This window comes from Crocodylus siamensis, chromosome 10 (assembly GCF_052110815.1).
Source record: "Crocodylus siamensis isolate JL-2025a chromosome 10, ASM5211081v1, whole genome shotgun sequence".
NCBI classification, from domain to species: Eukaryota; Metazoa; Chordata; order Crocodylia; family Crocodylidae; genus Crocodylus; species Crocodylus siamensis.
The window spans coordinates 71,094,140-71,118,151 of record NC_143404.1 but is presented as its reverse complement, the minus strand read 5'-3'; the positions used below and the strand labels follow the sequence as shown (position 1 = coordinate 71,118,151).

The 24,012-nt window shown below is 37.8% G+C and overlaps 1 protein-coding gene across 3 annotated transcripts in view; it reads right to left on the bottom strand.

Moving 5' to 3' along the window:
- Positions 1-24,012, bottom strand: part of ZBTB46 (zinc finger and BTB domain containing 46) — an 83,238-nt gene that overhangs the window by 16,932 nt on the left and 42,294 nt on the right. Inside the window, exons 3-6 of one of the 3 annotated variants that reach the window (XM_090064127.1) lie at positions 11,486-11,767; positions 4,249-4,421; positions 2,961-3,012; positions 2,568-2,876 (exon numbers count right to left, since the gene is read on the bottom strand). In XM_090064127.1, the coding sequence (XP_089920253.1) occupies positions 2,568-2,876; positions 2,961-3,012; positions 4,249-4,421; positions 11,486-11,767 (816 nt within the window). Of the gene's footprint in view, positions 1-333; positions 2,877-2,960; positions 3,013-4,248; positions 4,422-11,485; positions 11,768-24,012 lie in introns of those variants that run through there. The other 2 variants (XM_090064125.1, XM_090064126.1) reach the window with 2 other exon arrangements.

Genomic DNA, 24,012 nt, shown 5'->3' with positions numbered 1-24,012 from the left:
TTGATATTTTTAGGCTCAAAATAGCAGTTATTACATGGTAAAACTAATAGTTCACATCATATTTCCCCCAACCCCAATACTGGAAAGTGCAAAGATTGGTTCAAGAGTGCTGTATTGCACTTATGTAAACATCTATTACATCGTACCCGCTGGTCCTTTCCTCTTGCCTAAAGCTATGGGCATTTTTAGTTTATTGGCTCATTCTTGAAAAAACAAACAAACAAAAACAAAAACACCTCCCCCCCCCCCCCCCCGCCACAACCCAGGAATACGAGACTCACATTTTGATAAGAATTGGTAAAAGTTTCCAGAATTAACAGCAGATATGGGGGGGGGGAAGAGGGGGGGGGGGGGGGGGAAGAGGGGGGGTAGGGGGAGAGAGAGGAGGGGATGACACCTACTTAACCTTTCTAATAAAAAATTAGTTTGGAAATTGAAGGTAGAATTGATTAGTATGGTGAATTAATGCAGCTGAGTTCTTTGACAGGAGGGACTAGTATGTCTAGCAAGAATACTACCTAGTCACTTTCACAGAGTAGCAAAAAAAAAAAACGACAAATGAAAATCAAAAAACAGTAGCTCAGCCAGGTCAGTAAGAGGAGAATCAACTTGATTATAAAATAGAAGTATTCAGTAATCAATAATGGGGAAGAAATTATAGGGACCAAAGAGTTTAATATGGCTTTGCTGCCATTTCACTTAAAATGTGCATATGATTATACAGGAACAGACTGTCAAATGGATGGGTAGTTTGCTCAGATGCAGTGTGGGTGGAAGCCTGGGGGGCTGTCAACCCAGTTGGCTTCCTGATCTAGAGCCATCCAGTCCTGGCTCAATTTAAGAGCTGTGGCTCTAATTGAAACCAGCAGGCGATTGGGCGTGGGGGAACTTTGCTCCAGAATGTGCCCTGAAAGTTCACAACATGGGGATGGGGGCAGTCGATACAAGGGGTGGTGGGGCCACCTCTGCAGCTTTCCCAAGGGGACAGCTCCTTTTCCCAAGGAATTCTCCACTGCCTGCCCCACTCCTGGAGACACAGGGTGGAGAATTTCTTATGAAAATAAATCGTCCACTTCATTTTAAAATAAAATGAACCAAAAACTTTGACAGGGCTCTAATGCTGTATGTGAAACAATAAGCATTTCCCTACTGTGTTTTTTCCCACCTGGAGCAAGTCACAGAATCACCATTCCTAAAGGGTGGCCATGGCTTCCTAGGTTCTTTTGATTTACATGACAGAAGAACCAACACACAAAGCATCCTAGGGTGTAACATCTCAGCACCAAACTAAGCTGCTAACAACTTGCATATTCTGCAAAGAGCATTTGAAAAGCAGTTTTACTGAGCTCTGAACTATCATAATTGTTCATTTAGCTTCGCTCTGTTTGTAGGCAAACAAACAGCAAGCTGCCAGTCAAGAAAAAGAAAGCAGTTCACAGCTCTCAAAAAACTGAGCCAAAGTAATAAATGGGTGCTACAATAAGTCTTCAATTTTCCAGTAGCATCCAACTGTCAAACTCCACTATAGCTTATAAGCTATTTTAAATACAACAGGATCTATTTTAACATGCATTCAATGTAGCCAACTCCATTACAATTATAAAACAAACCAATAAGATCAAAAGACTTAAAGAACCTACCCTCCTGCAAGCAACATTTTATCCATATATATGTATCTCTCTCTAAAAACTCCAGGAAGCACAGCAGCATACAGGTAATTGGTACAACCTAAATATGTTCTCTTAACTACAGAGTTTCTTCAGAAATCTTGGCCCCATAAATAACTTATGGTACTGGGCAGTAAAGTGTTTTCATAGCTCTTAACCCTGAGATGGAAGAAACAAAAGGAATGGATAGCCAAATGGACCAGGAATCAGGAGACCTAGGTTCTGCCGGTGACCTTTGGGTAAGCTTGTCCACACTTGACAGATGGGAACTATGACACTGATCTCCTTTGTAAAGCACTCAGATTTACTGATGAAAAGCTACAGTATTCATGTAGGTGAATACTACAGCTTAGTAGTATTGCAGCTACAAGCGAACCAAAACACCAATCTACTATCCAAAATATTCTTACACAAAATCGCACCTCGGCTGTAATTAGACATTTTAGATTTGTGACATCTGCAATGGAAAGAGCTCATGACCAATCTGCCCACCACTTGGAATTTACTGTGTCATTACAGTCCACCCAACAGTAACCATGTTGGCTGCAAGTAATAGTACAGCAGTCTACTGTTCCCAGCTTATGTAATTTAAAAGAAATAATTGCCTAAACCAGGCATCCCTCATGGTCTTTTAGAAATGTTTGTAACTGTAGCTTTACTAAACATTTTCAGATTCCTCATTTTGATCCATATCATCTAGAAATTCTTCTACTGTTGGGTGGGTGGAGCCCAGATAGCACATTTTCATATGAGTAGTGAGGTTTTTTTGTGTACCAAAGCCCTTGCCACAAAAGAGACACACAAAAGTATGTTCATTTGAGTGCACAGATGTAAGGTGCCGGTTTAAGTCAGTCTTGTCTCGAAACATTTTTAAACAGTTTGGACACTGCACCTTCTTGCAGTTGAAGTGGATTGTCTTTTCATGCCGATCCATGTTGGACTTCAGTGTGAAGCTTGCAGGACACTTAGAGCACTGGAAGCGGGCAAACTGACCATGGGGGATATGATCAGCAAATTCAGTGACTATCGGTCTAGAACAGTCAATGAAATCAAAAGGCAGTATCACAGATAAAGCGTGCTCATGGATGTGCTCCTCTAGCTCTTCAGCACACTCAAAAGCTCTCCAGCAGAAACCACAAGTCAGTCCAGAGTCCCAGAACAGGCCTTCATTAACTAAAACCGCATCTTCAGATCTTGAGATGTTTCTCTCTAAAACAGAAACACATACACAAATCAATGACTTCTAATACAAGATTACACCTATTTTTAAATGATATTGACCTCTCTATTTACCTGTGTCAGAGCTGCCAAACTGCCAAAATGCTAAGAATCCATCACAGGTGACCTGCAAATGAACAGCGCAATTAAGTTAAAATGAATGTATACAACAATGCTTCTATATGCTAATATCTAGATTTCCAATTCACTCACCTGTCAACCCTCCTCCATCCCCCCCACTACTTGTCTAATGGAAACCCAACATTATGTTTTGCAACAAGTATTTCCTTTTCTACAAAGCTTCCACTCCGGACAACATTTACTTACTTACATCAAGAGTTTGGGTGCATAAAGACAGGGCCCTAAAGCTCATGGATAGGCTATCAAATGAAAATGCCTGTTATAAAAGTGGCTCAAATAAATGTTTAGTGTTGCTGAGAACCTGTAGGCCCCATTTAACCTTGGGGATGAAACATTTCTGCTTTTATTTAGAAGCCAACACAGGACTGTGGGTACCTGACTGTAAACAGTAAAATTGAAGACTGTGCCCTTACCCCTTTACTGCTATTTCTGCTTTCCACAGAGAAACACTCATCTCAAGCAAAAACAGCCTCTGTTCAGTTTCCTTCACATGAAACTGTCTGGCATTACTGATTCTAAACCAATAAATAAGAGTAAAGCTTTTCATAAGTAATTTCCACTATGCCACTGCCTGGCAGATGGTATGGCCTGGACTGGTCCGTCAGATTGTGGAGGAGTTATTAACCTTTCTTACTATTCAATTGTTCTAAGGTGACTGCAAAGGAAGAGGCTCTGCTTCTCTCCATTTGTTTAACGAGGCAAATTCCTTACTTAAAAATATTTGAGATGAAAGCCCCAAGATGAGAAACTTTTATATTTAGATAAAGCCATTCCTCCATATATCCATATTCAGGGCAAGGGAAAGAAAAAGTGCATTTTGGATAGTTGTGTTTTCAACTATATTTATGCTGCATCTGAACTCTCCAGCACAATGGCTTAATAACTGTTTTATAATAAAAAAATATAGACATGCAATTTTTGTAAAAAATATTGTTCAGGATAAAAGTTCCATTGAGGTAAGGGGGAAAAAGGAGGGAGAGAGGGGGAGGAAAGGGAGCTGCAGAAAAGGTTAGGAAAGTGCTAGCTCTCCAGCCCAACAGCAGAACTGGATATCCCCCTCCCTACCCAAAATTTTAAATATAGTATATTTTGAAAACAACTAATCGGTGAGAATCAGCTACAGGTATAAAATATTGTTCATCAGAAATTCTCCTGCCAGGGATAATTTGTTTCAAATAACTTTAAACTTTAAAAAATGACTGCAATCATCTCTTGTTCTTACCTGAGTGGAGGAAGATGCGTCTCCTTTTATCCTGGTTTCTGGTGAAATGTCACCAGAACAGGAGATCTCAGGGGGGCTCTGAGTGGCAAGGTGTGATGAAGACAGCAGGGGAGATGGTGCTTCCACTTTGCCATCAAATTCGCCCCTTGAACGATTCAAGTTGGTGCCAGGCCCTGAGGAACACAGGAAACGAATCTCACCCACGTGAACTAGCACCAGCTGGTGGTTTTAAAAAAGGCCCTGAAAAGGCAGTGAATGAGCACTTGCAGTTTATCTTCTCTCAGTGGGAGGGAATGCAGCAGTGTAGGGATGCCAGCCTTTTTTTTTCCTTTTTTAAACTAGCCTCCCCACCCAGAATGCCAGTTGTCTGTATGTGATGCATGTGGTGAGCATTACAACTCAAGGCTGCAAAATGGTCACTAAAAAGAGTTACATGGGAGAAAGAAGTATAAGGCAGCGTAAATAACAGAACTATTACATCTCCGAAACACACCACTTTCAACAAGTACTACGTGAAATATATACATCTAAGCTTGCCATTGAAGATGCATCAGTTATCTATACAATTTGCTTTTAGAAGTTTTTTTGTCAAAGCTTTTAAGCTCACTATTAACCTGGGGGGTTAAATACCCTAGGGTTATTTATTTTTATATATACTTCCTCCTAGAACACAAAGTGCCTTACAAAGGTGAGAAAGTTTTTTCCTTAATTTATATTTATGAGAATACAGAAGCAAAGGAAACTTGTTCAAGGCTGCACAATTAAACCTTAAAACAGTTACACTCTCTAAACCTCACTTGCAGTTTAAAGGGGGAAAAATGATTGGCCAGGCAAAGTATTTGTACACTTCTGCTCTCTCTGAGACAGCAGCTAAATGGTACATTTTATACTGTAAGCAAAAAATATACTTAGAAAAATAGTGGAAGTGTAAGTATAAGTAACATTTTATGGAAGATGAATTGCTTTAAGTTTAAAGCTATTAATTAAACCTTAAAAGCCGCATTCAATTTTTTGCCTCCTTCAGCTACAAAAATAAACATAGGATTTATTAAAAGAAAGTAGGAAAAATAACCAGGAACAAAAGTATATTTATATTTAAACAGGATATTACTACAGATTAAGCTGTAAACAAGATGATGATTAAAATAATTTTTTGTCCTAATGACTTTTCATTGTCATTACAGAGTAATTCAGTTCAAACTTATGTGCAAGATAGCAAACAAGTCATGTAAAAGTGTCAGTCATTTCATAATCAAGTTAAAATACCTGCACATGTTGAGCTGCATAGTATGAACACCTATTTCAGAAATGCCCATTATTTCACATGCCACCATAATCAGAATGCAATTGAAATATTCAAATGAAAAACTTCTTAAATTTTAAGCAACCCAATAATCTATTGTTTTATTCGATGCCAAAAAGGTCAGGTTTCTCAACCCTGTATTATCACATACTCCCACTGCTCTCTCAATTTTTGGTCTATATGAAACAGCAGTGCTACTCTTGCTCTGTATTTGGTTTTGCCTCTGCTGTTTTGATCACCTATATTAAAGTCTTTTTATTATAGCCAAAGATGATAACACTATTTTAAACTTCTTTTCCAACTGTTTCAGCTTAACAATAAATCGCAGAATGGAAGAGGACAAAAGGTGCCAAGAAAACCTAAAGACAGGCAATAACAATACGAAATCCATGAGTCAATGGCTCCAGTTCTAAAACAGGTGGATGTTTTATCCAACTTACACCGCCACAAATGTAATTTCCTTCTGAACACACATCCTTCTAACTGAACAAGAAATTCAATATATTTAATGAGAATTAAATATTCAGGGAAAAACAGCACAAAATTCAAGTCTGATCATTAAGACTGCCTGTGAAGCCAAACATTGGAGGCTAATTACTGTTCTGATTTAGTCTTACAATGCTGATTTGGTCTTATTTATATTGCAACTATACAGTGGGACTCCAGACTGTGTACGGGAGGTTCAATCCGGAGACTTAAGCTTATCACAGAGTAAAAACAAGAGGACTTGGCTTACATAATTCCCTTGTTAGCCCTCAGAGGAAGCTACACTTCATATTCGGCTCCTACTAAACAGCTGCCCACTTTTCAAACCAAGGGTAAATGTTCATAAATGACCACCAGTAAGTTTTTGGTAGGGGAAAAAGTACATAGCCATTGACAGTGGGAATGGAGGACATTCAGCACAACACAAGAACAGTGATTATTTTGAAAACAGCCATTAAAAGACACTTATCTGTTTTTGCCAACTGCAAACATAAAAAAGCAGCACTGCTGTTCTCTGCTACGCGAGTAAGTAAACAGCATTTGAGTTCAGGCTCCATTCTGACTGGTATGGTAAGAAAATTAAGATGACTAAGTTTTAAATGCAATTTTCTTTAATGATTGAAATATACTTTAACTTCTTAATGAGAAATTAAGCCTGCCTATAATCCTTCAGTCACCATTGTTCATGGAAGTAACATGCATGCAAGTCCTTTAGCTATATGAAAGCTGTGGGTTTGCCAAAAGCAACAACAGATTTAAAAGTAAACTCCTGCAGAAATGTCGAATTGAAAGGCAAAGGTCATTATGACATGCTTAAAATGACATCAATGACATTTTGGTTTTGCATGTACAAAAAAATCCATGTACATGTGAATAGCTTTAAAGCATTCCCACTTGGGAAAAGTGACCACTGTGTAAATGTATTCCTTTAACTTTTACGGAAAGTATAAATTATTGGCTGCAATGAATTGCTATCTAAAAATAAAATACTAACTGGGTTAGGCCTACAGCAAAAGGGCCTTGTGTACTAAGTAACATCTTGGACAACAAGGTTCAAGGAACTGCTTCTCTAAACAGTTTTAGCTGCAAAACAGAGTGTAAACAGGAAGAGCTGAACTTAGACATATGAAGAGCTATATAACATCTGAAAATATGAAAGGAGTCATTTTAAGGGAGTTTAACTGAAGTACCCAGAAAGCTGAAGCACTGACTTTTTACACTGGAAAAGACAGATAAAATAACATGATTGAAATCACCAAGATTAAATCTCTTCTTCTCTTAGACATAGAAGAAGAATAGCAAGACCCTCCACCTTAAAGAAATAGAAACTGGGCATAAATCTTAAGAGCTGACAAGCTCACCCTAATCAGGGCCCACGTAAGCAAGCTCTGTACACAATATCAGGAAGGGGATTTTTCATTATCTCCCCAAAAACCCCTGTGAAGTCACTGGCAATCTTTAAGGCACAAGCAGAGTTGAAGCAAGCTATCACATATTCATTTTGGAAACACACCCTTCAGGTAAAAATTAAGTTTTGTAAACACTTATTTTTGTTTATTTAGACTGTGGCTAATTCATAACATGTATACACATGATAGATATATTTAAACTAAAAAGTCACCAGGAAGCAGTGTTGCAGAAGTTTTTACTATATTTATTTAATACGTTACTCCAAAGGATCCCAAAATATTTGACAAAGAAGCTGATATAACAAGTTATACACAAATGATGTCCTCTACCCCCAAAATGTCATCTCATCGGGGTGAATTGCGACGCATGTCTAAAAGCACTTAACATCTCTACAGAAGTTTAATACAATACATGGAAGTAAACTTTACACAGATTTACAAAGGGCCTGAGAATAGTACATGATCATCATTACTACAGTGGGATACTGGCACAGAGCAGCTTACTTATGAACAGTGCATGACATCTATAATGACAAGTAAAACGGAAATCCTGATCGCATGTGAAAGTCAGCATCTCCAGCATCAAACTGTCCCGTACCACACTGATTCAACAGCTAACAAATCACTGAGATTACTTTTCTTACAGTATCCATTCTTTAGACTTCCTATATGACGATTAAGCCAGCTAGTTTATGAGAAGCAATGTTATTCACAGTAAAAGACAGTACAGTTTCCAGCTATATGGCTATGATGTTATGTCATGGCAAGAAATGTAAATTACCTTATTTTTAAACTGCTTTGAATCTGGTAAATTTAGAAGTACTGCACTTCTGCTTGATCCTTACATACAAAATACATTAACAGGCACTGAAAAGCAAGAATCCTACTACGCCACATTTCTTATTAACTGAATATCAGGTAATTTCACACCTCAGGTGTCAGTATTACAAAACATACATTGCTTCTACTTGCACTGAAAAGACTGTTTCAGTTGCAAAGAACTTTTTACTTGTTTTTTTTTTTTTACTATGCAAAACCATTTTTGCAGAAACAGGGGGAAAAAAGCGAAGACAAAGCTTTCTGGTAACCAGTTCTTCCCCAAGTACAACTTCCCAGGTTTGAAATACATTAGAAAAAGAAGCATGAGGTACAATGAAGACTTTAGTGTGTTCTCAGTTAACATCTCACAAAAGTATGAATTATGTTAGAGGAAAACAACAGGGCTCCCATTTACACAGAGACTTTTAGAGGTATACCCATTCGAAACAGCTCATGAAAAAGCACAGAAAACACTCTTCTGTTCTCCATCTCCTCACTACCATCTTATTTAAAAAAAAAAAAGGAAAGCAGATGTTACCCCTAGTTAGATGAGGTACTTACAGTACCATTTTTGGAACAAGAAGGAGAACCGAATCAGAAGGTGGTCAGTCAAGGTCCAAATACAACTTAATTCAAACTGAGGGTAGGAAACCTTTTTAAATGCTTCAAATTACAGTAATGAATTTCATTGTCAAATTCCACAAAGCAGAAAAAGAACTGAAACCTACCTACAATTGCATGTGCTTAAACAAGAAAAAAAAAAAAAAGATCAACCTTGTTCATGGTGCCTTAAAAAAAGGGTTTAAATGACTCAACATCCTCAAATTGTGCTTATAAAAACTATGGACATGAAATAATGGGAGGCAAAAACATCCCAAAAAAATCAATTGCTGATTGAAATGAGATGTTTTGGCTATATTGTAAGATCTAGCCATTTGCTTTGCATGAACATTATACACTATAGTTTTACAAAAGCATTATGTTCTGGGGGGATTTTTCTTTGGCTTGGGGGGGGGGAGGGAAAAGAGTGCTCAGTGTTAAAAATGATGCCTAGGATTTAACACTATACATTTAATACCACTAACGGATTAATATTACAAAGACGTACATTTAATTCTAATAAACATTAAAAATAAGTCCATTTCAAAATTATGACGGCACATCCACGCGAGTCATGACAAACAGCACACATTTTAATAAAACACAGACAAAACATTTTTGAGCTCCATGCTTCAGCTTTAAAATGAGTTTCCTCGGGCCACAGCCACACCCAGAAGTGAGAACTATCAAACAAGCAATTATCTTTTTGCCTTAATTAAAAGAGAAATCCATTTCACTTGCGTAAGATGATTGGAGGCTCCAGGTAATTGGAGCCTTCATGCTTCTTCTGATGGTTAAAAAACAGCCTAAATTTGTTTGTGATCGGGTTTATACCTATTTGATCTTGTGCCAATAGCTTTCTTCCGCTTCAAGGCAAAATAAAAATCCTGGCAACTCAAGGCCAAGATGAGGGGTGGTGGTGCAGCATAGTTCTCTCCTGCCCATGAAGGTAAGAACTCCATCATGCTACCACTTGCAGAAGCCACGGCAGTAATACACTGCACTTGAAACTCTGACCCAAAGCACCCCCTTCCCCCTTTTAATAAAACTGCCCCATTTTCACCCTCCACACCAGCTGCAGGCCTGGGGAGGACACTTTCCATAGCAGAGGTTCGAGGGTTGGTGCTATGGAACAAGACTGAATTGGTACAGAGGGGCTCTGTGCTACTTCGCTACTTTGAGATTTCTGTTTGAATAACCAAAACTATTCCAGTCATTTAATCAGAGATCACCAAGGTGAGTAAACTAAAAATACAACATAGGAGCTGCAAAAGCCATAAAATAACCTCCCAAAACTCTCAAACTTCCAAAAAAGGTTACAAAAATCTCAATTCCCTACATTTTTTTTCTTTTAGACTGATTTAAGAAGAGATCTGCTGTTACGTTTATCGCAGTTACATGGTCATCTCCTGCAGTTACTGCACGATATACAGTGATTACTGGGTTAAAAGTAACTACGCACACTTCCTGTGACCAAAAATACAAAAAAAAAAAAAATTAAATCCATTCAAATGTGAATATCCTTTCAACTTTTTTTTTATTGAGTGAAGGAAAAAAAATCTCTCTGAAAGTAACGGCTTTTAACTTTGCTCCAGCCTCTACTCTGCCCTGAGGTCTCTCCCCACATTATCACTGCATTGACAAAGTTTTTTTAACATTATATCCCAAAGAATCAAAATGCCTTAGCAGCCTGTTCAACTGGGAAAAAAACCAGATCTGTTCTTAGAAAACCACCAACACTTACGCTCCAGTGCAATTGTGACTTGTCTCTCACTGTCTGTCTTATGATAAGCAGGGTGCCGTTATACATGCAATGTTGACAACTTTTCAGACTCAAAAAAGTAGCTTTAAATGACTAATGCAGAGAACGTCTGTTGCTATTGCTGTGCAGGACATTTAGCCATCAATAAAAGAATCCAATTGATTTCCCTTCCTTTTTCAGTTCCATCATTTGAAATAAATTAGTTCCTCCTTCATGAAAGAAACATAAAAGCCAAACAAAACCCAAACAAGCAACTCTTTTTGTGATTGAACACAATGGAAGTCAGTTCACTTGCACAAACCACTTGGTCATTATTAGCTAAAAACAAAACACAGCAGTAAGAAGGAAAAAATAGGTTAAGGAGAGTTATAAACACATCAACTACTACTCTTGTACTTTTTAATGTTACTGAAATAATGATTTCCTCCCATCAAGCATTACGACTGGTCAAATTTGGATTCAAAACCTTCATAGTATCTTTTTTTTTTTAAACTGAAGAGATCAAGCATTTTGCATTCCATTCATAGCTACCATTTTCCCCAATCAGAGTTGAGCCATGCTACTTAGATACTATTAGTGTCCTAATATGTCTATTATATACTTCTACAACATCTTTTTGTATTTCCAGTTGTTGCTCTTAAAGATATGCTGCATAATATTACCAATAACAGTTTCTGAACATTACGGAATACATATGAAAGGCAGGGTAGAGGGATGTAAGTTTCTATACATGCAATTTTAAAAGTCTGTATAAACAGTTCTGATAAATCTAAAATGATCTGTATTTCCTGCTTTTCTCCCAAATGACTTTGCAAATGTAGCGTTACACAAAAACATAAAATAAAAGTGCAAACTTACAAGATAAAGAATGTGTGCCTTTGGGTAAGTATTCGAAGAGCAGAGAACTATCTTCACTCAGCATGTCAGCTTTCAGAGACAGCAGGCTGTTCTTACTCATGAGGGCTGCCCGCAGGTTAGCAACTGTTGCAGCCTGAAGTGCATCATCCTTCTCTGGAGTAAGAGGCTGAGACAGGTAACTAGCTTCACCGCCTATGAGTGCTTCATCCACATTTGTGTAAAGATCAGATCTCTCCACACGGTTATCAGAGCTGCTAGGTTCTGTCACCGTCACATCACCACCTATGGAAATAAAAAAATGCCATTAGGAAGACGTACAAAATATGCCTCGCCTTGAAAGTCCGCACGTCTACCATACATGCATTTCTAAAGTCCAGATAACTAGGAACCAATACTACATAGTTCAAGAGGAAAGCAGTCCCCTCAGTTTAACTCTCTTAGCAAATGGCAGGAATATTCCAATTAGTCCCAACCTTGCTGATTCATTGGATTTCTTCAGCTTAACCCAAAACTTGCTTTACAGGTACTCTATATCAAAGCAAACTTTGTTAGCTTTGCCTGTTGCCAACCACTGAAGCCTCTTTGTAATGCATCATGAGGAACTGATTTGTTGGAAACACCTCCTGCACACCTTCAAAAAAGCTTGTGAACCGTAACATTGTTTTACTGAAGAGCACATACTCTTTTACAAATTAAAGATGATGCCACCAGAATCAGGTCAATGAAATCTCTCTGGACCTACTAATAGGAGCTGTAGCCTGCAATGCTGTCCTGGGAACTAGTTGGGTGTCTTCACAGCAACCATAAGCAATGACAACCCAACAGAGTACAAATAGTAAGAAAACCCCTCACTAAGCTATATCAATTTGTACTTTGTACTAGGGTTTAAGAGCCTCAATAACTACCAGTTCAGAGACTTTGACAGTGCACTAGTAGAGAAGCTGTTTTCAGTCCCTTAAATTGCAGCTTTCCAAAACATTACTCGTCCAGGCTGAAATTTTCCAGCCCTGGTTTCTTCCCTGAAGACGTTTTTGGAAAATTTGAGCAACAGAAGTTCTACTCTGTACAGGATCCATGAGGTCATTTATATGAAAAGGGCATGCATGTGTGTGTGCACGTGTGCACACACAAATACACTTTAAATGGTTCAATCGCATGCAAAAAGAGATTAAGCTTTACATGAGCAATAGTGACAGATTTCTGAGCTAACAATGCCAAGTGCTTCAAGAATAATCAACACAGTGAATACAAATATAATGGACCATTAAAAAAAAAAAAAGACATGCAAAAAAAGATACAAGATGATACCAAGTATATAAATGTTCACAATTTTGCATGCATTCGTATGTTTTTGCTTTTATTGAAATAAAAAGAGGTGCTGATCTCCATCCGTACCTCCAGCCACCATGGTAATTATTTGAAAAATTCATAAAGAAAAGAATTACCACCAAGCTGCCAAACAGGAACCTTTTCCCATAAATGTGAAGTAGTTAATTAGTCAGTAGTCACATGCAGCCAACCTAAAACCCAATCTCACACATCTGGATAATGGTTAAGACTCCCTAACAAACAATGCCTATCTAGCATGTATTAAAAATTAAGATCTTCAGGCTGTTTTGGGGAAACTCTGGAAATGACCCAGCAAAGGTGACTGCAGCTCTAGAACTCTGCACAATTCATACATAAATATATGGGGGGGAAGAGGAGGTTTTTCAGGTAGATAGATCTCAAATGATGTATACTTTGAATGTCAAAACACCGTAAAATCCACACAAACCAACAGGAAGTCAATGCAGGTATAAGAACTGGTATTATATGCTTCCCTTCAATATACCCCACTCAGAGAACTTGGCCGGCAGACAGCTGTCAACAATAGTTGTTGGGACATATGAGGAATAGTGAAGGAAAGGGAATGTCTAGTTGTAGGCTTTAAATACATCCTCTGTCTCCTTAAGCAGGCAAGCTATTTCTGATTGACAAGGGACCATTACCCTGCTCCAACTCAATTTTTCTTTTTGGAGTAACTACCCAGTTGTACTCATTCCCATCAGAAAAAAAAATGTAATAAAAGTTTAAGTTTTGAGTTTCTAAATTTTAGTTTTGATGTTTGTTTTTTTAAACTGTTAATACTTAGCTATGCTTCTTTCTGTTGTATTGAACAGTATAGTCATTTAAAAATAATTATGTATAGATTACATGTTATTAGGTAGTTTCCCTTTAAACAGAATTCAAATTTAAGCATCATAAAATGGCCAGAGAACAAAGAATTCGAGCCAATTTAAAAAGTGATATAATGAACATCTTTATCAAACAGGTGGTTACAAATGGATACCAAACTTGTTGTTCTTCTCACGTTTGGAGTGCATTTCTGCATGTAGCAACAAAGAATTCAGGGCAGAAAGTATGTTTGACAACAAAAGTTACTGTTGCCAAATATAGGCAGTAAATACTTCCATTTTTCTCACTTCTTTTCAGAAGCCAATTACAGATGCTGACTGACAGCTTCCAGAATCTGTTGCTGCATGCTACACATACACACTAATTGCTAAAACACATGCAGATTAATTGTAACTGTGACAAGATATTAAAGATTTCCCAAAAGCCAAGACAGCAGAAGACAAGCTTTGGCACTTCTCATATGTATAGTATAACTGGCTCAAATACACAGCAAGGCAAAACATATCCTCATACAATCACAAGCATATTAAAATACTCTTCAACCTGGAACAGACAAATGTAATTTATATCAGTTTTGCAAGCTCTTGTGAATTAAACAGGGATCAGGAATGGATAGATGGGCAACTACCACAGACAGTAGGCAGGTATTATTGCAATTTGCTCCTGGCCAGGAAGGTAGCCTTTAGCAAACATCTGCCTCAGGATGGACATAGCTGGACAAAAATGTAAATTGCTGAATCTTATGCCAATAAAGGTTTATCCTGATTTCTTCAAAAGCAATTCTCCATCAAAAGACGTGAAACTGCCTCCTCCTAAAGGTTCTCTCTTCTGCTGATTACTTTTTTTTCTTAACACACGCATGCAAATTGCTTATTACTTTATGTAAATATTGTATGTCCAGAGTCGGAGAACATAAAAAATAAATGAAGTCCTTCTTCACAGAGCCTCTAAAACTATTCTTCTCTTCTGTCCGATATAAAAAGCTTAGTATGTTACCAAGGAATTATGTAAAATCTAGAGTATCCATCACTGCCCAGTAATCAAAGTTCTTCATTAAGGCCCTTCAAATTCCTGTAAACTAAGTTTCCATAAATGTATTTTTTCTTTAAACTGTCCAAGGAAACGAGACATTGCAAGCTTCAGCTTCACCTAACTTGCAGCTTTTATTGCAGTTTTTTTTTTTTAACCACTAAGGCATTCCTCTGATTCAAGGCACCATTCACTGAAGTCTTGATCAGGGCCAGCAAGTGAAACAGGGGATTAATGCTGTTCTGAAAAACTGAGCTCATTAATGTCATTGAAATTAGTTCTTCCCCATTATTCTTTTGCCCCACCCTAGTTTCCAGGGCACCAAATCTTTCAGAAAAGCTTTATTCATTCAGCTGAATAAAGATATTTATAAAAGCACAGGGTTTGTTTTATCAATTTTAACTGCAGTGTACATCCCACATCCCTGACACTGAAAGCAATGTTTAACTGGAAAAGCCCTTATTTACACATTAATAAAAAAAAGTACAGGAACCCATATTACATGGATTTTCACACAGAGCAATCACATATCCTAGTTGCTTAGCATACGATGAAAATGCATTTTGTCCTTGATTACACTGACCAGCTGGTAATTACCACAACTAAGCAAGAATGACAGTCAAGCAGTTTGAGAGAGTGGCTACAGCAAGTTCCTAAACCAACATAGATAGGCAAGGCTGCTGTGTATAATTTACGTTTGGAAAAAACAGAACTGAACTGGATATTCACTCTGCTGAGGAATACGCTAGCAATAAAATACAGCTCTCTGTTTCATGCGTATAGTTCCTAATCCAGATTACAGTTACTTGATCTCAGCAGCAAGCTGCTACTTTGGCAACCTGGATTTTATTTTAAAAGTAATACTAAACTGCAAGGGGCCATAAACTGAAGATGAGAAAATTAAACACACCTAGAGATAGTAAAAAACAAACAAACAACTGAAATATTTTTTCTACAGAGACAATTATCTTATATTTACCTAGTTTGAAGAACCCAAAATGCACTTATGTGGGTGAGAGGCTTGGAAAACATTAATGTTATAAACTATATAGAACTGGTCATGTGATTTACCACTGCATGCAAAAACTATTTCCATTAGTCTTTACTGAGGAGTTTATAACAGAAAACATAAATTGCATTATACTGATCAACTGTATTATATTGATCAATTAAAAAAAGGTAGTTTTGCTATATCAAGAGGAATATTTCAAGACTGGCTGCAAACATATCTGGGGATGAGGCTGGAATGTATGTAGTCACCTAGGTACCAGTTTGTAATGTGCTGTTTGCAATAATTTTAGCTTGCATATATGAAAAACTACTGGCTGTTCCTTTACCACACTGTGACAAAGTGCTCCTAAGCTCTTTGGTCTGATCTATGTCTAACAGGGTCTGACAAGTCTCCAAACTTCCAGTCTGAGAAAACATAAGCCTCAGACTAGCGAGAGACTAAACCTTTGGGCAATGGTTCGGTAACCAACCAGACTCCAGAAAGACGTGATCAGACAGTTTCCGTTTAAACAGAATTCAAAGGATACTCCAGAAAGAACGTGAAGATTCTCATTCTGTGTATGCACAGTTTGTTCTTAGTTACTATAGCATGAAAAGAAGCTGAAACCACATCACAGAATGTGTTCTTCTAATATCACAACGTATCAAATTGACATCATCATTAGATTTTTGCATCTCAAAAAATGCAGTTGGTGCAAACTGGTGTGGTCTTGACAATCTTGATTCCTCAACTCTACGCAGTATATAAATCCAACCATCAGTTTAGAGTTTAGTCAAAGTGAAAGGACATGAACTGCATGAGCTCCGTTTTACTGTGAAGAGCAGGAGCCCAAAGACCAATTCAAAACAGTCTCTGCTGTGTAGGACGTCTACGTCCAGCCGCTGTAGCCTTTTAAGAATTTTTTCACAGACTTCCCTCTTCCAGGAAGCTATGGATGATGACAGATATCACCCAAGATGATTTGCCCAGCAGAAGAATACGTGGGTAATATCTGTGAGCAGATGTGAATGAATGTGTGCTATTCACAGCACTTTGAAAGTAGATAGTGGATGCTCATCGCTGCCAGTCACAGACGTCAAGGCAGCACTCAGACTGCAGCATGAAACTGCTTGGCTGCTTCAAGTTTTATGTCTATTTTGAGCCGAACCCAAAGATCAGCGTCTAGGCCAAGGCCCTTAAAGAAAGAAAAACCCCAAAATATACAACAACAATATTTAAAGGGTCAGGAACTCAGCCCAATCATTTCTAACCACACACTAAATGCAAACATACCACAGACATTTTGCTCTTAACAGAAAAAAAGCAACTGGACTTTGAGTTTACATATTTCTGGACTAAGTACAAAAAGAATGCTACAAGGTAACACATTACTGACCAAGCTGGGTAAAGGTATTAGACAGCAGGATAATTATCAGTAGGGCTGGAATGCAGAAGTTTCAGATTTTCTTTTAGAGGATGAGGATGTCCATAATCACATTACCTGTGTCTTGTAACCAATGAACCAAAACTGTTCTGTCCAAGATTAAAATTTACTGATGCAATAAGGAGAAGAGCAAGTCCAGAAACTATGTTACTCCACTGATGGAAGTTGACACAGATAAATGAAAAAAATAATTAAATTGTGGGAGCTGTATCTGAGACATGGCTTGTGGATGCATATAAAAAGCCCATCTCCATTAACTAGAGCATATCATCATCATGGACCATGATTAGCTGGAAATTCAGATTTATTAGGTTTTAAGGTAGAACTCAAAGCACTGTTTTATCCAGAAAAAACACACACACCTCAAACTTCTAGTGAGGAATTAAAACAAAAGTAATGTGATAATGTAACTTACTAAAAATACTGAAATAAAAGACAATTTTAAACTACTTATCTACAAAAGCTAAAAAGAGTTGCTAATAAAAGCTTGAAACCTAGTAGTCTGAAGCAAAAATACCTGTGCCATCATCCCCAGACACAGAACACATATATGCTCAAAGAAATAACTCCTGCAGTTTAAAGAAATACAATTTTATCTTGTAATTAACGACCTGTAACTTGCTTTATTTAAATCACTTTACATTTTTTGCTTTTGCTTATTTGTTCTATGCTCTCATTTCATTAGCCCCCCCTTGCACTTTATGGCTTACAAACATCAAGTTATACTTAATCTCTTTACTCTTTTCCTTCCCCTCCTCCTCTTTTCTCTACTTTTTATTCTTTACTCCCCTCTCCCACACGTTTTCCAGTCATTTCTCCCCCCAGTCCCAGGCTCCCAATACCACTCTTCCCTTTCAAAATTTATTCCAGTAATTTTTCCCTCCTGCCCACTTTCATTCCTAATTGTCAATGGACAACTAACCCCACCCCTCCCAGGGAAGGAAAAGCATTTTATGAAATGGGTAAGGTATAGATCAGGAGAGAGATCAAGAATTTTTATTTTGCAAGTTACTTATAAACTTTGAATAACAAATCAAATGGTACGAGGTTGCCCACCTTTCATAAAATTGCTGGGTTTAATACTCCTCGGTATCATATTTTTTTCAAATGAAACTAAGCATTTCTTGTAGATACTTTAATGTCTTCAAAAGGAAAGAGAGAAAAGTCTAAAGTATATGGTGACAGAAGTGAGAGCCAATACAGGGAAAGTAGATGCAATCAAACATGCAATCTTATATAAAAGAGTCTAGATGAATGTGCATCACACCGCAATGCATGCTACTGGAAATAATAAGTGTTTGGCACAACAAGCATAAACAGGCATCTGATTTGTTCTTCACAGTTAAATTTCAATTGCAGATAATTACCATTTGAAATCCATTTGTACATTTAAGAATTAATTGTGCTTCATAAATGTTCCCGTGTTTTGCAACACAATTTATAGACTGTCTTCTTCACATCTGTATGTGATCCACAGATAAGTGGCACATTATAACTGGAATAACCCACAGACAAGCCGAGTCAAATCGAATCGAAACAAAACAAAACAAAACAAAATCCCCCAGATATCGCAGAAAGACCATCAAAAATATTTAAACATTGATTTTAAAATGTAAATCATATGGTGGGGGGGGAAAAAAAAAATCACTCCTGAGTTCAGGTGGAAAAGCCAAACCTAATTATGAAAGTTCAACAAAGTAATGCTAAAGGACATACTGACCTTACCAGCCTGTTCCGCAGCACCCACAGCTGCCTCCACCCACCCACGTTCAAAACTAAATAAAACCAAACTCTTTATACTTCTTGCATTTTAGCAGGGCCTGGCCTTGAAAGCCATCCCACTTCCTCTCCTACTCAAAACTGCCAGAAGCTCAGATTTGCACCCTGGGGAAATGGGCATTAGAAATGATGCCTGTGCCATATCAAAGATACGAACACAATCTCTCCTCCAACTGAGGTCTCTAAAACCAAGAAAGAAGGATTTTTTATTTATTTTTTAAATGGGGCCGCTAAAACATATACTGCCTCCAGACAAGTTTAAATGGCCAGAGTAGCCTTGGAATATTCTAGTTACCGTCATATTCCCCAATGTTGTATACTTGGTAGAATATAAGAAACCTACAGACAGCTTAAAAAAAAAAAAAGAGAAAGTCTAGAGCCCGAGAGGAAAGAACGATGAAAACAGACAAAGTACAAAATGTAACATTATAAACTAAGTTCCACCGCCATCATTTTCAGAAAGGATGTCAGAACCGTTTTCTTTTGTTTTTTAAATCAGAAATATTATTTCTATGTCTAATGGTAGTGACTTCTTTTAAAAGATGTTTCTTCTGCATGTTAGTAATTTGTTTGTACATCTAAGGAAGTCTTAAATTTATAAAACAGTTTTTATCTAGAAGGACCCTGAATACTTTACCTACATAGAGTTCAATTAAAATTGGCACCAGACTTGCATTCTAATGCAAACAAGAGTTGAACCATAAAAATAAGAATATTTACCCCTCTTAAGTAAGAAAGCAGATGCTGACAGAACTGAGATAACTTATCACAACTCTGTTCAACTTTAACACAGTGACAAAAACCAACAGCTGAATTGAAGTTAAGCTTCCACAACAGAAGTCCAGCATCCCAAAGGCACAATGCCTTTCAAATATATTCTATGCATGTTAATAGTTTCATAGTAGCTAGGGTCAGGAGGGCCCTGAACAGATCATCTAGCCTGACTCCCTGCCACAGGCAGGAATGAATGCTGGGCTCACAAGACCCCAGCCAGGTGATCATCCAGCCTCCTCTTGAATTTGCCCAAGGTAGGGGTGAGGACCACTTCCCTGGGAAGTTGGTTCCAGATTTTGGCCACCCAGTAGCGTGCTATATTACTGTCTTGCACCAACCATTTATACCCAATGTAATACTGCCCAATAGTTGAGCAAAATAGCAAGACTTCAAAAGCCCCCCCCCCCACACACATATCCTTATTCTCATGACAGTGAAATGAATCCATGGACTGAAGTCTTGTGTAAATTTTTCCACATGCAAAAAAGGTTGTGCTTACTCCGAGTGAGACACGAAACCCTTTTACAGTCAATGTGGTACCTGCAAGTATACTTAGTAGTGTATTGCATGCTCTCTATGGTAAAAAAAAAAGACCAAAAATATTAAAAGAACACAGATTCTAAATGCTAGCTTAGAGAAAGAAGAAATCCAAAGACGACCCTTAACTACATGATTTAGGATCAATATTTTGAGTATAAGCTCTACTGTATGCTGATAAACTCATTCTTGTGTTGGCTTTTTCTAGCTGTTAATAAACCCATTTACAAAAAGGGAAGGGTCCTTTTGATCTCTTCCCAACTCTTTATATGCAGATGGAATCTGAAGGCAATTTAAAAACTTGTGTGGGAGTGGGAAATGAAAAAGCTTTGGGAGGGAGGAGGGACATTTCTGGACAGCCAAAGTCAGATGGTTAATGTATGAATAAATCAAAAAGATTTAAAAGCCTATAGTTGAAAGAGTTGCAAATAATTTCTAAATCTCTCTCCTAATTTTAAGTTGAAAACCATCCCTGCAAAGTCATTTTCATACATACAGGTAATCAAAAGGAATTTGTTGGTTGTTTCATACCAAGGCTACATAGCATGGGGCAGCATGCTGGAAAGGACAGTCACTTGAGGTAAGCACTGTTTCAGTATACATCTGTTTGTGAGCAGCAACCTCCCTGAGAGGTTGTTTTAGGAAATTTCTAAAATGTAGTGTCCCTGAAAAGTATCTGGAGCCAAGGTTAAATACAGGGTTGTGCACATACAGCTGTCTGAGTTTCCTCTCATAAACCCAAGTATCCTATCAGAATAAAAATCTTAAGGAAGAGGGGAAGGCACAACGATGGCAAGATGGCATTCTCAGACAAGCTGTAGATGTAATATTAAGTGACTGTATTGGCTTTCTTCAAAGTGGTCCATTTCCACTAGCAAGAGCCTAGTAAGCACCACACAGGATGGAAGACTAAGCCATTCTAATTATACAAAAACTGCCTTCCTCGTTATATCCTGGTAACCGGAACCATGCTGAGGGGTGCTTTAGTCTCTAGGTGGTACCACTGAAGTCAGTGGTACTTTTTGAGGAGCAAGGTGTTACTCCAACATAAGTAAAGATATAAAAATTTGGCCCCAAAAGACCACCACATCTAGATACCGAACACTACCAGAAAGTCAATAAATAGCCCACAAGTGGGAGAAAGACAAAGGACAGCTTTCTGGATGAATAATGCCCAAACTATTACTAAAGGGATACAACATTTCCACTGATAACACCCAAACTACTAAGGCCATACAAGGATCCATGCATTTTTTTACTTCCAACTTCTACATCATTGATACTTCCCTCCTCCCTGACAAAATCAATCCCTTTGAGCTGGTGATAGCCACATACATGCTGAACAAATGGTAATTAGAGAGCTGGGCTTAAAAGGGCAGCTTTTCCCACTGTCATTTTAAATGGATTTTCCTCTCAATTTGTTCAATCAATAAACATATTATGTTAATTATTTTGCATAGACTACATCAACCAACTGACTAATAACAACATTCAAGTTGCAGGTCAATACTGACCCTTGTCCATTTAGAAATGGAAGTCGTTCAAGTGGCTGTTGAGCATGCTAAAAGGCTACAACAAGATTGACTATCAATATTGAAGAGCCATCAGAACCTATCTGCACTGCATGAAGGTCATTTGAAAACTGGATGCTGGAACATGCACCAAAAAGGGTTCATTAACTTCTGAATTACACAAGTAAAATACTGTTTTTGTACAACTCCTTGGAGAAGTCAACTTCAACATAAAATACATTTTTGCATTAAACCACTTACTGGGGAAAAAACTGACAGTTCTTTTATAGGTTTTAAAACTTTGTTCAAACATAAATTAGTGACCTAAACTCATTTACTGTCCCTTCCAATGGTTCAGAATGGATACCTCGTGGGTTTTTATAGGCCATTACATCACCCAATTTTCAAAGTAGTACAACAAGCCAACCCTTTTTAATTGTTCCATAATGGTTATAATGCTGCTGCTTAAAATATTTGAGGTCTTAAGAACACAAATTGTCCAGAACCAGAGAAAATCTGCCAAGTATCAGAACACTTCCATGTGCCAAATATGAAGCAGGTCTGGAAAATCATGCACTCACTCCCCCACTTTTCATCTACTCAACAAGAACACACTGAAAAACACAGTATGTATATAACACAGGATTAGTTTGAAAACTGCCATGAAATAAGTCTTTGATTTGCCAGTACTTAAGGTGGTGGGGTTTTTTTTGTTTTGCTCTTGAAAAAAAACGAAAGAAACGAATGAACTATATTGGTAGCAGTGGAAAATAATAGTTTATATTAGGCAAGATTGCCACTCCAGACTGAGGTTGCAAATAATCCCAGCAGATGAACTGAAAGCTCCCAAGATCAATGTTTTACAAATTACTATTTGTGGAAGGAGGTTACTATGTTCATGTGCTCTACTTAAATGATTTGCACTAATGAATTAAATCTGGTCCCTATATGGTATTCTTCGCTGACCCTATTTTGAGTTTTGCTGAATTTGCACACATATCAGCTATGCAACAAATTTTATAATGGCATGCTCCTGGTTATTCAAACTACACATGCCTCATTTGCTGAGCAATTTATACAGCTTTTGTATAGAGAGAAGCAAGAAAATGTGAGCTTTCAAGCACACTCATTGTGTATGTTACTCTAATGACATATCTTAATGTCTTTTCAATAGCACATATTCTGAGATAAATCTCCATTTAACTGAAACAGTTAAATTAGTCTTCTTCTTATGTTTGTACTTCACTTTTCACCATGTTTTGGGTTTGATGGGAGTGTTTTAAGTTTAGTCAATATTAGTAGGACCTAAAGCACAAAATCTCACTTGCACTGCAGGCTGAACTTGGATAATCCATTGAGAAGTATCGTTCTGAAAGAGACAGCTAATAGCTTTGGAAATCGGCAATCTAGTGCAGGGGGCACCCAGAGGGAAAACTTCAAAGCTTGCTGGGCCAGCCCGCACCATCACTACTTACTTCGTTTTGCATTTAGCTAGATGTCTCTGGGGAAGCCACAAAGGCTTTTGGATAAACTGGGAATAAACTGCAGTATGGTCTTCCAGAGTATATACACAGTTGAACTCTGACAATTCACAGGCAAATTCAAGTGCATGTCATTTGAAAGGTAAAAAAACTCTGCTGCACTTACAGAGTCTTGGATTCAATTTATCCAGCTGTTATCATATGGCAGCAGTGATCCGTAGCAACAAATAAGTTTTTCTTCACCACTTCTAGAACCTTATGCCTAAAATCAAATGTGTTCATGCTGAACTTACCAGTCTTCCCAACTAGTTTGTTCGTCAGGTACCAATACGAAAAAGCAGAACAAGCAAACCTAAGTGCCTCCCCAAAAAATCAGGCTTTGTAGAATTTCTGAATACAGCACTGCAGAATCTAAAAATCTTGCTCTATTTTTTTTTTCCAAGTGTGGCAGAAAGGAGAATTGGGTTTGATCCTATATTCAGGCAGACAGGTCCAGTAGAACTCGTGTACCAGCCGACTCTTCATTAATAACAAGAGGTAGCATACTTTAGGAAGGATGATTTATATGCAATGTATTTTGGCCCAAATGGGAATAAGGTTCTCTTGACTGGCATCTCAAAGAGCAGCTTAATAGGTGGCAGAAGTTACACTATTGGTCATATAATGTTTGCAAACAAAAAAAGTACTTTGTTAAAAATATACATACACCTTTCATTCAGTACAAAGAGCTTAACAGAAATCCGAGGGTAACTCACTGAACGTGATGTGGCACCACCCTGAACCACTGCAAACATCACCTACTA